Below are 17,500 nucleotides of genomic sequence, written 5' to 3'. Positions count from 1 at the left end.
AATTTATACGTATAATGTTTTTTTTCTTTTTCTTTATTATTTTTGTCCTGTATTTTTGAAATATATATATATATATATATATATATATATGTATATATTTATATGTGTGTATATATAATGTGCCGTACATTTATATATTCAATATAAAATAGTACACCAAGTAATAGGATGCATATGAGAGAAATAGAAACGTTATATTTTTAATTATCATAGAAAAAAGTATATGTGTGTTTATATTATTTTAATCTTTACATTATATGTGAAGTTCTAATATCTTTCCTTTCATGTTAATATAAATATATATATATATATATATATATATGTATATTTTTTTTTTTTTTTTTTTTTTTTTTTTGTCATTTTGAACTTGACATAAAAATGTAGATATATGTTACTTAATAATAAAAATTATTTTCTGTGTCATGGCGTGAATATAAAAATATACAATAATTGTAAAAATGAATGTTTAATTGTTATATTAAGTTATATCATATTATATTATTTTATTTATTTATTATTATTTTATTTTTTTTTTTGTTACCTATATATTTATATATTCCTATTGTGTATATCTATAAGTAAAATATATATATATATATATATATATATATATATATATATATTTCTTTACTTTTAAAGTGGAAAATTAATATTTTACATAATAGAAATTTATATTTGGGTATATATTGTTTCTCTTAAGAGATTATAACAAACTCTTCTTTTTTCTTTTTTTTTTTTTCGTTACAATATAATGTAGTTTTGATGTTTTTTTACATAATTATATATTTTTGTTTTATACAATAAATAAACAAATCAATTTATATATGCAAGAATTTTTTTTGTTATATTGTAACATATATATATATATATATATATATATATATATTTTTTTTTTTTTTTTTTGAATGGAATGTATATATATATATATGTAATATTTCCTTTTTAAAAATAATATATACAAATATATAAATTTTTGTATTTCAACACATTTTCTCATTGTCTTCTCAATATATATATTGTTCCTATTATTGTTATTATTATTATTATTTTTTTTTTTTCTCTTTTTTGATGTATCTTATTTGTATATTTTGTTATTTCTTTAATTTATAAAAAATTAATTTTTTTATTTTAACGGGAAATATTAATGTATAATATATATATATATATATATGTATGTATTTATATATATATATATATATATATATATATATGTGAATTATTTTTATTCTTGCTATCTACATAAGTACATGGGTTAATTTTCTTTTTTGTTTATTTTTTTTTCGAGTCTGAAAATGTATAAAACTGAAGAGAACAATAATAATTATTTAAATAACCTCAATTTAAAAGGAAAGGTTTGCTCAGATTTTAGTCTTAGCAATACACCAAGTAATGATCGTATGAATATAACAGATAATAAAATGTACAACTCTGATAAAGAAAAAAACCTAAACGATAAAGGCTCTTTTAAATTAAACAACTGCTACGAAGGAGATATTAATAGCAGGACTAGTAGTAATATCAACTGCAATAATGTTGTTAGTAGTAATAATAATAGTACGAATGGTGATAATAATTTAGATACCTTGCAAATGTTGGATAGCTTAAACTATTGGTATGGAAGCTCCTTTTCTAAGGAAAATATTCTCAAGAAAAACAAAAATTCCTTATCAGGAGGTATGTATATAAAATATTTTACATTTTGTTATTATGAAAAATAATGTCTTGTGGATTTGTGCATATGAACAAATCTGTTAAGAAATTTGTGTAAATATCACGCAGATTCTTATAATATTATGAGAGCTCATTATAAATTTATGAATAATTATTATATTTATATGAACATGTAGATAATTACACGAGAATGTACATAATATTATGAACATTGATTATAAGTTTATGAACGTGTACATAATTACATGAACAATTAATATAAATTTATGGGAATGTGCATAATATTATGAACAATTAATATAAATTTATGAGCGTGTACATAATTACATGAACAACAGTTATAATTCTATGAGCATGTGCATAATATTATGAACAATTAATATAAATTTATGCGCGTGTACATAATTACGCGAAAATGTGCATAATATTATGAACAATTAATATTATTTTATGAACGTGTACATAATATTATGAACAATTAATATAAATTTATGAGCGTGTACATAATATTATGAACAATGATTATAATTCTATGAACGTGTGCATAATATTATGAACAATTAATATAATGTTATGAACGTGTACATAATTACATGAAAATGCTCATAATATTATGAACAGTGATTATAATTTTATGAACATGTGCATAATATTATGAACGTGTACATAATTACATGAAAATGCTCATAATATTATGAACAGTGATTATAATTTTATGAACATGTGCATAATATTATGAACGTGTACATAATTACATGAAAATGCTCATAATATTATGAACAGTGATTATAATTTTATGAACATGTGCATAATATTATGAACAATTATTATAATTTTATGAACATGTACATAATATTATGAAGAGTGATTATAATTTTATGATCGTGTACATAATTACATATAGATGTTCATAATATTATGAAGAGTGATTATAATTTTATGAACGTATGCTTAATTCTATGAAGCAATGCACATATATATATTTATATATATATATATATATATCCTTTTTCTTTAGTTGAATTCATTATTTTATTATTTCCCTTTTTTCCTCCTTAGATAAGAAAGGTATGAGCCAAAGCGATTACTTGAACATTAAGAAAAGCAAATTGATAAATTATTTAAACTTTTTCATGCGAGTGTGTTGCAGTAAGAGTTCTTATATAAAGTTTGTGAATCACTATTTCAATATAATTTATAGTAATAACATAAATATTTTGTTTAAATATGAGTGTATTTTACAAAAGTTTGGAGAATATAATGAAAAGAACTTGACTGCTCAGGATTATTATAATGGGTATGTAAATTTGAATAAGGTTCCCTTATTTTTGAGTGAAAGGCATAGTTCTTTTTATGGAAAGTTGTCTGATATAAATAGTAAGCAAGAGCATTTAAGGAGTAGTACAAATTTTGAAAAGAATATATTAAGTTTTTTAAGTGCATATGACAATTTGACAATAAATTTTTTTAATCATATATTTAGTAAGTTGAATAATGGAGAGATGAATATGGATAATTCAAATGTTGAGGGTATGATAAATAATTTTTTGTATAAAAAAAAGTTATTAAAGGAAAATGTGTTTAATTTATTATTGAAATTAAGTAAGTCATATGAAGTAAAATATAGTGAAGTTATAAATGATATACAGAACGGTGAGCATATAAAGGAAAAGAATGAGGAACGCATATTGGATTTATTAAATCATAAGGAAGTTATAAAATCGAGTAATGATAGTACAATGGATAAGGATCACGTTGATAATAAAGATGTAAATAATGAAAAGACGTTGGATAGTAGTAATGAGCCTGTACAAAGTAATGTAAGTAATAATATTTATGATGATAATAATAAAAATGATGATAATAATAAAAATGATGATAACAATAAAAATGATGATGATAATAACAATAATAATAATAATAACAATAATAATAATAATAACAATAATAATAATAGTAGTAGTATTGCTGGTTGTCATGTGGATAGTTTAAATGAACCAAAAATGAGTTCAGATAATTTAAAAGATACTTGTAATATACATGATACTAATGAAATACCAGAGGTAGATAAAGAAAAGGATAGTGATGGTATATATAATTTATGTCATATAAATGAGAATAATATAAATAATAGTAGTTTTCATCATATGGAAAGTAATAATAATGATAATAATGAGATGACTACCACAAGTGCCACGACAGTTACTACAATTACTACAGCAACGACAGCTACGACGATGTGTCCGAATGCTATGATATGCTCGAATAGTGAGCTTAACAATTCATGTAATAATATGAAAAGCAGTGAAGTTTCTATATTAGAAGATATAAAAGATAAATTAAACGAAGAAATAAATATGTATGATAATATATATAATGTTCAGATTGTTGAAGATTATGATTATATGAATGTTCCTAATAATGAAGATGAACAAAAAGACATATATAATGATAATATATATAATATTGAAAATGTGAATAACATGTATAATGATTATAATGATTATAATGATTATAATAATTATAATAATTATAATAATCACAATTACAATCATAATAATAATATTATAGAAAATATGTACACCTTTTTAAAAAATAATAATTTTATTCCAAACGATAATATTTATACCGATTTTTTTGAAAATGGAAATGATGTATTTTTAAATAAAATTAAAAAAAATGATAAAGACGCCTATTTTAAATTAATTGAAAAATTTGATCGTATGTATAGTATCATAAACGACTTTAAAAGTAATATAAAACCATATAGCTCAAATGAATCAGATATGAATAATATGCATGAATATATACAAAAAAAGAAGAAGAAAAAAATTTTTAATAATAATGATTATATATTTAAAATGGGCCCTTCTGAAACTAGTAAAAAAAATCTAAGAAATAATTCCTTAACAAAAAATGAAGGTCTTAAACGAAGTAAAAGAAATTTAAAAAAAAATGATATAGCAAAGAGGAAGGCAAAATGAACATACAAAAAAAAAAAAAAAAAAAAAAATAAAAAAAATATAAATAAATAAAAATATATATGTATATATATATATATATATTATGTTGTAGAAATGAAGGAATATTAGGAACAAATGTATAGTCATATTCAATATATATCTATATTTATTTATAAATATTTGCAGTTTATATATTATTATTTAATTTTTAATTTTTTTTTTTTTTTTTTTTTTTTTTTTTTTTTTTTCCTTTTTTGGTAATTTTTTTTAAATACACACTGAAATGTGAATTTTATATGTTACATTATTTTATTTTATTTTATATTACTTCTTTTTTGAAAAACCATTTTTCAATTATATCTTGTCTATACCTATTCTTACACACATATGTATATATATATATATATATATATATCATAAAGAATGTATTCATTTTTATGTTATTTAATTTATATATATATCAATTTTTTATTACATCTTAATACATAAGAGGATAAAAGAAGATACAATTTTAAATAACAGAGTGTAATATATATATAAATATATATATTATACTACGTTCATGTTTATTTATTCATTAATTTTTTTAATAACTTTATTTAGACATCGAAATAAATAATAGTACAACATTTATTTTTGTGAAATAATAACGTATATTTGTTTACAACAGTTTTGATAATAATAAATATGATGTGTGATCTTCTTTATTTTTTCTTAAAATAAAATATAATTAAAAAGGGCAAATATACACATACATACAAATAGGACATGGACAAAAAAAAAAAAAAAAAAATAAAAAAAAATAAAAAATAATTATAATAAATATATATATATATATATATATATATATATATATATATATATATATATATATATTAATATTTATATTTATATTTTTACAAATTGGGGTTGAAATGGAACTTAAAAAATTGGTAGAAAAATAATACATACATATATATATATATTATATGTATATATTTTTTATGGTATTTCATCATTAACAGATTCAATATATTGTCTAGGAGAATACTAAAAAAGGCGGTATATTCATAAATATATATTAATATATATATATATATATATATTATACATTTACATTTAATTATATTTCATTTAAATTTTTAGGGTAATCGCCTGAGTAGCAACAAATATATGTCGTTAATATTTTCTGAGCTGTATGGATTGTTTATTTTCCTAATTTTTTCATCGTTACATTTATAAAATCCATCACTATATTTAACAATACAAGTATAATGACCATTATAACAATTTCCTGTATGACATATAATACTTTCTATAATATATTTTGAATTAATTAATGATTTATGAGTTGACATATGTGAAAAGGATGTAAAATCAATAATACCATCTAATGGTAACAAAACAGTAGTATCAATTTTTTTGATTTTATTATTATAATAATTTGTACGTTGATCATATATCCATTTAAATCTTTTAATATAAATAATCATATACAAGTTTGGCAATCTATATATTCCTTTTTTAACTCGACTTGTTTTTTTTAATTTACAATTTTCACAATCTAAATAACAGAAATGTTCTTCTTGTATAATATTATTTTTTAATAGGTCTATAAGATTTGTACTTTTCATATTTTCTTCGTGAAACTCTAAACCTAAGTCAATACAGAATTCAAAACTATATCTGGTATGTCCACAATTAATACATGTAATACTTGAAATATTTTGAAAGCCTAATAAGTCGGTCACAATACTGTTATCTTTAAATAAATATTTTATCCAATACTTATCTCCAGCATTTTGTTTATTATCTTTATCATTTAATTTTATATCGAAGTTTTCTGGTATCTTTAAATATCTATTACATTCCACATTTATAAAATTTAATAACATCAATAAAAATTCATGTGCATCATTTTGAGCATTAATTATAATATTATTATTATATTTTTTAATTTTTTTTAATAAATTTATATGTTTATTTGTACAAATTATATAACTTTTATTTTTATTATTACTATTACTATTATTATTATTATTATTACTATCTGAGTTGGTTTTCCCATATACTTCTTCTATTAAATCACAAACAGTTTTTAATATATCTCCTTTATATTTAGATTTTGTATTAAAAGATATTTTTTTTAATTTTTTCAATAAATAAATACACAAAGGTTTTATAGATAATATTAATTGTAAAGAAGCGTTACAGTAACATATGTTCCCGCTGTTATTAAACGAAATGTGTTTTCTTTCAACATGTTCATAGTTATAATATTTTAAATAATAATCATAATTTTTTAATGATAGGAGCTCGAGAAGGTTATTTTCGGTAATATTCATTTTTATCTCATTTTTTCTTATCTTTTAATATGTTTCTTTTTATTTATATTTATATTTATACTTTTGCATTGTACAAAAATTTTACTTAATTAAAATATAAATCAAGCACATAAATATATATATAATATATATTAAAAAGTAGCTTTTTTTTTTTTTTTTTTTTTAAATATATATTTATTTTGTATGATTGCTCAATTGTAATTTTACAAATATATATATATATATATATATATATATATATATATTATAAATATTTATTATGTATATATAATTTTTTTATTTATGATCATTTAAATATGAAATAAAAAAAAAAAAAAAAAAAATTTTGCTATGACCTTAAAATTTTGTTTTGAATTTTTTCTTACAATTTTTTTTTTTTTTTTTTTTTTTTAAATATATATTTATTTTGTATGATTGCTCAATTGTAATTTTACAAATATATATATATATATATATATATATATATATATATATTTCCTCTTGATTGTTTGCTTTTTATCATGTGTTTTAAAAAGTTATAGGATTATTATAAAAAACAAATGGAAATAAGAAAATGTAAAAATATATATATTTAATTTGAACCATAATATATAACGATGAAACAAATGAACTTTAAATTAATACATACATATGTAAATATATATAATATATATTGATAATATGATAAATAAACAAATCAAAGGACAAATTATGCACAAATCACACATATAAAATAAAAAGTGGACATTCTTAAAAAAAAAAAAAAAAAAAAAAATATATATATATATATATATATATATATATATATATATATATTTATTTATAGTTATTTTTTTTTTATATTTGATGTGTTAATTCCATAAGGTTCCTTCAAACTTATTAAAAATAACATTTTCATCTTGCACATAATATAATTTCACTTTTTTGTACATAATTTTTTTTATAAACTTTTTATATTTATAATTTGTTTTCTCCTTTTGGTTATATGTAGATTTATTATTTAATATAAGACCATCCTCCTTATTTTTATCATTATTATTAATGTTAATTAAATAAGAATCCTTTTGTGTACATTCACAAATTGTGCATTGATCTGTTGAATAATTATCTGTTTCATCTTCAAAACTTGTAGTATCAAAAAAGTTGTAAGACTCTTCTTTTTTCCCATTTCCTTTTATTTTCTTATTTGATATAATGTTGTTAAAAATATTTATGATTTTGTAATTTTTTTTCAACTTGTACATTTGGCTGTTTTTTGATACATACATTAAAGTAAACTTAATAAATTTATCTTGACACATGGATTTTAATAGAAAGTTCAGGTCACAAAAGTTCACAAGTTCAACACTTTTATATATCTGTAACAAAAAAAAAAAAGGGGGGGGGGGAAATAAATATACTCATAAATACATACATATATATTAAAAAAACATGACAACACATGTATATGTATATATATATATATATATATTTATAATGATCGATGATTCATAAATTAATCCTTTTTTTTTTTTTTTTTTTTTTTTTTTTTTTTTCTTTTTTTCTATACTTACGTCAAATATAGTACTGTACGGATTATTTTTCAAGTAGAAAAAAATTTTAAGAATATAAAAAAAAATAAACTTCACATTTATACTACCATTTATATAATTAAACATATTTGCATTTACATAATTATCTTTAAAATAATATATAAATATATTTTTTTTTTTTATTTGTTTGTTTATATTTTTTGTTCTATGTATGGATTGTTCATAATTTTTGTAATATGAACAAATAGAAAATTCTAGATATTTACAAGCTCTATTAATTATCTTCTTGATATATTTAATAACTTGTGGGTATGTTTTATATTGCATCATATATAATAATTTGTTTCCTAGTGGGCTTTCAAACAAGGTGTGTTGGACACTTGATATATCGTCACATGTTTGTGTATATGTATGTGTATGTGTATATGTATATGTTTGTGTATGTGTATGTGTTTCTTTTTCTTTGCTTTGTTCACATATACGATTACCACTTTGTAAAAAATAATTAAAAACAAAGTCATGTATTATAATGTAACACTGGATATTAAACAAAAGAATTAAGTTAGGTATAAATTTGGGCTTATACAAAGTATTATTATTTATAAAATTTATAAATAAATAATCTGCATAATTCATATTATTTGTATGATAATTAATTTTTTGTTGTACATATTTTTTATTATGTCTGTCAGGTAAAATTAACGATTCCAAATGGTTATTATAAATATCATTATGTATGTTATTATAAATATCATTATTTATGTTATTATGTATATCATTATGTATATCATTATGTATATTATTATGTATATTATTATGTATATTATTAGGAATATCCCTTGGTATTATATTTAAATAATTTATCATTTTATTTTTCGTTATAAACCTTTTAAACTTATTTGTTGTTTTATCAGTATATTCCTCAAAATTGAATTTGCCATTTTTTAAATATACACTGATCATATTTAAAAAAGGATACTTATAATTATGTTGATAGAAAATATTTTTTCTTTTATATGAATTATAATTATGATATTTCGCTAGAAATATTTTGTGTGTATTCATAAAAGACAATATTTTTATGACATTTAATTTACTTAAAAAAAAAAGGATAAAATCATATTCTTTTTTTATGGAAACATAATTGTTCTTATGATAACATGTATTAAATACGATAAATTTTTTAAAATACATTTTTTTTAAACTATCAATAAATATTCCATTTCCTTTTTTTTTCTTAACAGACAAATAAATGAATATCATTTTATTTACAGTATAGTTATATACAACTGAATCTGAATTTTCGTTAACATGTAGAATATTATCATCACATTTTTGTGAATTTATTATATTATAATTATTATTATTTGCATGTGTGCTTTCCTCATCATTATTATTATTATTATTATTATTATTATTATTATTATTATAGGAAGAATTATTATTTTGCTCTATTTCATGATCTTTATATAATGTATTTATAACATTTATATTGTTTTGATTATTATACATTTCGTTTATTCTCTGTGATAAGGATTTATTATTTTTATTATATTTATTATGTTTATTATTTTCCATTTGGATGTTTTGTTTTGTTTTTTCTTTTCTTGGAACGGTTTTATAATTACCCTGTTCATCATAATCATCCAGAATGTTATTTAAATAAAAGACCTTATACAAAATGTGAATAACAAAAATGAATGAATCTTTATATAAATGTTGATTATTTGTATATTTTTTTTCTTTCACTCGAACCTTTCTTACAAATTTGTTTTTATTATTACAATTCTTGTTATTAATTATTACGTTTTTGTTCTCTATATTTTTAATATACTTTTTTTTCTTTTTATCATATGATGATGGATATGAACTAGTATTATTTTTATTTAATATATTATTATGTTTTTCAACAAGAATACAATTATTTTTTGTTCTACCCTTATTTTTGTTTTTGACAAATATTAATTTATTTTTACTTGTTCTTTTATTATTATTTATTTTTTTAATTTTTTTTTTTTTTTTTTGTTGTAACCAAAAGATATTATTTTTCATATTAATAATTTGAATATTCAATAAATGCGTCAAGCTTTTATGTATATTGGATATATAAGCAATATTATATAAATGTATATTTTGTGGATACGTATCAAAATCTATAAATGTTTTTTTGCTTATATTATATAATAGTATCTCATTTTTATTGTATATATTATTTATATCTTTTATATTAATGGACTCTATATATTTTTTGAAAAGGTTTGTAAAATTAACAAAATTATTATTTTTCCTATTACATGTTTCAGTATTATTATTATTCATGTTAAAAGATAATATGATTGAATTATTCAAGCGTTTACATTTTTGACTGTCTTTGTATATTTCTCTATTTTCACAATTTTTATTTTCGTAAATATATAAACAATACTTTTTAAAATATTTGAATAAAGGATTGTTAAAATATGTACCATCACAGTAATATGTAAAATTAAACATATTATTATTTTTTTTATTATTATTATTATTATGTGATGTGCCATATTGTTTGTTATGGTTTATTATATCATTTGATGGAAAGATGTGAGAAAGTTTTTTGGCTAGTTTCCTTTTTTTGAAATGATTTACAATATAATAGTTTGGAAAATATTCACTCACATGTTTTGTTAAATAATTAATATGTTGACTTATACCTCCTTGGAATTTTTTATTTTTTTCATTATTGTCATGTTCTAATAATTTAATAATTTCATAATCATCTGAGAGTTGATCAAAAATATCCGAATCTTGGATACTTGAGGAATCATAACTTGATGATTTATCATTACTATTATTAAAGAACTCTTCATCATTATCCAAACGGGAATATGCCCTTTCATCATTATTTCTTTGTTCATGTTGATTAGCACTTATATCACCATTTTGAGTATTTTCATTTTTCTCATCATCTGAAATTATATAATTATTACAGGCGTACAAAATAATATTTCCACTCAAAAAATTTTTAATATAATAATTTACTTGAAATATGTTTAATTTTTTATAGAAATAATATTTTTCACATACCATATTTGAATGTGTATAATCGTCTTCTGAATTATTTACATGTTCATTTAATAAACTATTATCATTAAAATAATTATCATAATAATCATCCATACTAATGTGGTACGTATCTTTATTGTTTTCTTCATCTTGTTCTTGTTCAATGTAGGAATTATTTATGCATTTTATCAAATCGTTTATATGATAACATATGTTTTTACTTTTGTCTTTTTTGTATTCGTTCTTATCATCATCATAATGATAAACATAATGATAATCATAATTATTATGGTAGTAACTATTGTCCATATTATCCTCCTTATTATGATCATTATGGTGATCATTATGATCATCATTATGGTGATTTCTTTTGAACAAATCATGGGCTTGTGATACACCATACAAATACATAATATCAATAATATTATCAAAATAACTTTTTTTAACATAGAGGGATAATTTTTTTTTATAAAATAATGATTTATATAAAAAGTTTGAAAAAATATTATCATGTACAAGTTCGGTAGTAATATAATTCGATAAAACATAAGATGTATCTACTATATAATTTCTCTTTTGTATAAATTTGATTACATTTAAAACATCTTTAATTTTGTAATAAAATAATGAGTTGCTTATTTCTTTATATAATGTAAATACCTCTCCATAGTTAATTATTAACAATTTAATTAAATTTACAAGTGTTATGAATTTAAAATGAAATATATTTTTTATATATTTAGAATAATAATAATTTATATTACTATACGTACAACTATAAATATTTGTGCAAAAGTAATTTATAATACATCTTGATAAATGTTCATTTGATAATAAAAAAAAGTAGTGAACCAGATTTGTTTTAAAATAATGAAATAAATTCTTTTGTATAAACATACAAATATTATATTTAAATTTTCCAATGAGCATATGATTCACTGCATTCCATATACTTTTTTTATAAGGTATAGAGTTCGTTTTGTTTTTTAGAAAATGCATTAATTCAAAGTTATTTAATTTGTACTCAATAAAACTGTTCTTATTATTTTTGACCTTTTTTTTTAATAGTATAGAATTATTCATCTTATTATAAGGTTGATGTGTTTTATGTAATAATATATTTTTTTCATGACTTTTATTATATCTTTTTTTTTTTAACTTTATTTTATTTTTTTTCAAAACTTTATTATGACGATTGTGATAATTATTATCATTATTATCATTATTATCATTATGGATATTTAAATTTATTATTTTTTTTTTTATTTTTTTTTTTATTTTTTTTATTTTTTTTTTTATTTTTTTTTTTATTTTTTTTTTATTTGTTTCTTTTCCATGTGTACCATTTTTTAAAACATCTAAGGAGGTAGGTTTTATTTGTTCGTTCTTCTTTTTAAATTTTTTTTGTTTATCCGTTACATCATTTGCATCATTTATAAAATTTATATTATTTATATTATTTATTTTGTTATTATTGTTGGCGTTTTTTTTTTTTTTCTGTCTATTTAATTTTTTTTGTGACATGATTAATTGAACCATGATGGTAACAAAATATATATATACTATCCTTAAGGTGTATTTAATTTTAATTCTTTCTAAAAAATAATTTAAATATTTATTTAAAAAAGGTTTATTATAGTTCATGTTGTTAACATTTTGAGGGAATTTATTTTTATCATTCTTGATTAGATTATACATATATAAATGTTTATTTTTTTTTTTCTTATTATTTTTATTTATTCCATTGTCATTATTATAAATATATACATTTGATTGTTTACAAATCATTTCATTTTTTGATAACATATGTTGTTTATTTGTAATAGTATGATTTTCATTATCATGTTGATTTGTTAAGGATAATAATATATTTCCTTTTTCTACTTGTTCTTGTTGTTTTTCATATATTTTTTTTTTATATTCTTGATTTATATCATATTGTAAAACATGATTCGATTCATTATTAAATCTATTTTTATATTTTAAAAAATGACTTAATTTTTTATGTATCAATTGATTTGATTTTGAAAAAAAATTTATGATGTCTGAAAAATTTTTATTTATGTTATGAATATTTGCTATATGATTTAATAAATCATTTTTTAAAAAAAAGATATCATTACAAAATGGACATAATAAAGATATATCTCTATTTATTAATGTGGAAGATATGAATGCATTTTTTTGTAATCCTTCTCCTTTATGATTTTCATCTACTTCTTGATATTGTTTTTGTTGTTGCGTATTATTATAAAGATTATGAAATATGGATACATATTTTCTTAAATTAATTTTGGACAAATTATAAGAATCACGAAATGTGTTATATTCTTTACATGAACGTATAATTTTTATAAGTTTTACTTTGGATATTTCTTTTTTCAATTTTTTCTTTTTTACTAAATTCATAAAAAGCTGTCTAAATTTGCGTGTTAAATATAATTGTTTGGTGTAGGTGTTATGTAGAATAAGAAATTTAAAGCTCTTATTTTTAAATTTCCAAACGCGAATGATATCTTGTATTTTGGGTTTTCCTCCTGGTGAGTATTTCGAGCACACCTCGTTCAAAAACTTTTTGAACTTTTCAACGGACAGCTATAAAAAAAAAAAATAAATATGATAATGGAATGGGAATGATAATGGGAATGATTATTTGAAATATAAATAAGGGGGTATAAATATATATGCAAACGAATGTATTATATATAAATATATATATATATATTTTTTTTTTCTTTTCTTTTTTTTTTTTTTTTTTTTCTTACGTATAAATCGTAGTAGTATTGCTCAAAGTTGTTATATGTCATCATGTTGTAATATGCGTATTTGATTTTTATAGGGGCAAAAATATTAATAGTTACCTTTTTTTTAATATAAATATTTAAGTTATTTTTCTTCAAATCCATAAATGAAATATTTAAATCATCATTTTTATTATGAAATGTAACGTCACTTTTGAATTGATGGGAGGATACCTTTTTCTTTTTATGTTTGATATGTATTAAATTCATATTATGTAAAAATTTGAGTTTACTATAAATATAAACAAAAATACAAATTTGTTCATTATTCTTTATAATATTCATATCATAATCAGATAGTTCATTTATTTTTTTCGTATTGGAGAAGACATTATCATTTATTTTTAATTGATTTATATTATAATAATTATTTTTTCTTGTTATTAAAAAATTATTAATCATATCTTTTTTATCACAACTAAATAAAGAATAAGATGTTAAGAATTCAAAAAGTTCCTTAGGTAAATGTTTGAGTTTGAGTTTTTTTTTTTTATTATTATTATTATTATTGTTCAAAAGATAATTTTCAATATAATTCAATTGACATCCTATATTTATAATTTTTAAATAATCATCAAGAAACATATTTTTTACAATATATTTAATTGTAAGAGCAATATTATAAGATATATAATTCATATATTTTTTATTTTTATTATATATTTGATTAATTTGTACATTTTTAATTTTATAATTCTGTATTATTTTTTTTTTTTTCATTTTTTCTTTTAATAATCTTATTAAACATTTATGGAAATATTTATATCTTGCCATTTTGGAAAACAGAAACCCGTTAAAATAATTAATACTGTATGATAATTCTTGTGTTGTTTTGAAATTTTGAAAAATATTTTTATTATCCTTTGTATATTTATTATTATTTATATTTTGTTCTTTAAGGTTAAATGCTGATTCGTTCAGAATATCGATATATAGTACATTATTACATTGTTCATTATTATTGGAGAAACCACTGCTACGATGATTATTATAAATATTATTATTATTATTATAAATATTATTATTATTATTATAAATATTATTATTATTATTATAAATATTATTATTATTATTATAAATATTATTATTATTATGATTATTATTTATATGACCAGGTGATATTATTTCCTTTTCCATATCATTATCATCACCTTTTTGTAATACTTTATTTTTTTTATAATTTAAGGGTTCATTCATTATATCCATGTTTTTTCTCTTATTATTAGGGATACTCATATTACCTGTATTGTTCATGTTATATTCATGCATTTTGTTATCAACATTGAAAATGCTTGTTACACAATTATTAATATTATAAATATTATAAATATTATTATTATTGTATATGTGATTATTTGTTGAATTATCTATCGTTTTATATTCTTTATATTTATTATGATCATATTTATTATTTGTATATGAAATATTTTGATTGGTACCAATTTGTTCTTGAACATATTTATCATTTATTACATTTTTGTCAAATTTTTTGTCAAATTTTTTGTCAAATTTTTCTATATTTGTTTCTTCCTTTTTGACATTGTCCTTTTGTATTGATGACATATCATAATATTCCATAGGGTCCTTATTAGTTTTATTATATGTATAATATTTATATATATATTGAATATATTCCTGATGATATTTCATATAGAATTTGTTTGCTTCGTGTTCATTCAATACATAGGAATCATAGAAAATATATTTTACAACTTTGGTTGAAGGTATTTTATATTTTTTAAAAGATTCATTTATTTTTAAAGAATAATCATATAATCTTTGAACTGATTTACGATCAATCATTCTGCCATTATTTTCAATTTTAAGAAATAAATCTTGAATAAATCTAAATGTTACAATTTTTGAACAAATTAAAAAATGACAAAACAGGAACAATCTTTTAATAAATAAATTACTTTTTAATTTTTTTGTATCTTCCATAAAATATTTTATAAAAGTGATATTATCATCAGAATGTTCTACATGCTCAACATCAAATGTAATATTATTATTATCACCATCATTAGATTTATAATTTTTTTTCTGTATCGCATACTTCTTATTGTTTATAGCACCCATGTCATTTTCATTATTTTTTTTCTTCTTTATAATTTTTTCTTTCTCATTTTTTTTTAATAAAAACTTTAAATAATAAAAGAGATGAAAACTACATGTATATAAATCATATTTATCTTCAAAATTTTTAAAATGATTTACATATGATTGAAAGAAATCATAATAATTATCATAAGAATCACTAAGATGTATTTCTTTAGGTATTACATAATTTAATATATTGATGTCGATTTTATTTACAGTATGAATAAAACTTAAAACATTAAGGGATTCATTTAATTTTTTAAAATGTATAGTATTAAAATTATTTTGATTTTCTTGATTATTTTGTATAGAATGTATCTCATTTTTATAAAAATTATTATTATTTGATAAATTATTTTTACTATTTATTAATATATATTCCTTATTATTATTTGATAAATTATTTTTACTATTTATTAATATATATTCCTTATTATTATTTGATAAATGATTTTCACTATTTATTAACATATATTCTTTATTATTATTTGATAAATTATTTTTACTATTTATTAATATATATTCCTTATTATTATTTGATAAATGATTTTCACTATTTATTAACATATATTCTTTATTATTATTTGATAAATTATTTTTACTATTTATTAATATATATTCCTTATTATTATTTGATAAATTATTTTTATTATTTATTAATATATATTCTTTATTATTATTTGATAAATTATTTTCACTATTTATTAACATACATTCTTTATTATTATTTGATCTGTTAATATATGTATCATCTTCTTTGGACTGTACCACATTTTGATTTTCTTTCCCCCCCAAATTATTATCATTATTATTTAATGTATCACTATGAATGGTTTCAATTTTATCTTTTTTTTTATTAGATGGGAACTCCATATTTTCACCGGTTAAGGGAAGGAGGTGTTTCGTTTTTTGTATATATTCATATATTTTTATATCAAAAAATCGGTACATGAAATTTTTATTTTTTCTTTCAGGTACTTTAATTATAACTTTATTTTTTACTAATCTGTTAAGACAAATATTTGTTTTTTTCACGGTAAGAAATAAAGAATCTGCAACCTCTTTGGTTGTTATCCCATTAATCCCTTTGC

The 17,500-nt window shown here is 18.8% G+C and overlaps 3 protein-coding genes across 3 annotated transcripts in view; 1 reads left to right on the top strand and 2 right to left on the bottom strand.

The window, feature by feature from the left end:
• Positions 1–1,292: 1,292 nt before the first annotated feature.
• Positions 1,293–4,655, top strand: PF3D7_0403600 (conserved Plasmodium protein, unknown function; the record flags this gene model as incomplete). Its single annotated transcript, XM_002808593.1, has 2 exons — positions 1,293–1,674; positions 2,731–4,655. 2 exons carry the CDS (start codon positions 1,293–1,295, stop codon positions 4,653–4,655), a joined length of 2,307 nt encoding a protein of 768 aa, XP_002808639.1.
• A 1,100-nt stretch (positions 4,656–5,755) lies between these two features.
• Positions 5,756–6,958, bottom strand: PF3D7_0403500 (ubiquitin specific protease, putative; the record flags this gene model as incomplete). The annotated part of the gene is made up of 1 exon (XM_001351310.1): positions 5,756–6,958. One exon carries the CDS (start codon positions 6,956–6,958, stop codon positions 5,756–5,758), a length of 1,203 nt encoding a protein of 400 aa, XP_001351346.1.
• Positions 6,959–7,788: 830 nt separating this feature from the next.
• The window catches only part of PF3D7_0403400 (conserved Plasmodium protein, unknown function), a gene marked incomplete at both ends in the record, with an annotated part of 11,843 nt that continues 2,131 nt past the window's right edge, over positions 7,789–17,500 (bottom strand). The window contains 3 exons of the mRNA XM_002808592.1: positions 7,789–8,295; positions 8,491–14,103; positions 14,274–17,500. The exon at positions 14,274–17,500 is cut by the window's right edge and continues 2,131 nt beyond it. Coding sequence (XP_002808638.1) covers positions 7,789–8,295; positions 8,491–14,103; positions 14,274–17,500 — 9,347 coding nt within the window. The remainder of the gene's footprint in view (positions 8,296–8,490; positions 14,104–14,273) is intronic.

The sequence above is a fragment of the Plasmodium falciparum genome, assembly GCF_000002765.6.
Source record: "Plasmodium falciparum 3D7 genome assembly, chromosome: 4".
In the NCBI taxonomy this organism is placed as follows: Eukaryota; Apicomplexa; class Aconoidasida; order Haemosporida; family Plasmodiidae; genus Plasmodium; species Plasmodium falciparum.
The sequence above is the reverse complement of the archived record's forward strand: the minus strand, read 5'-3'. Positions and strand labels throughout refer to the sequence as shown.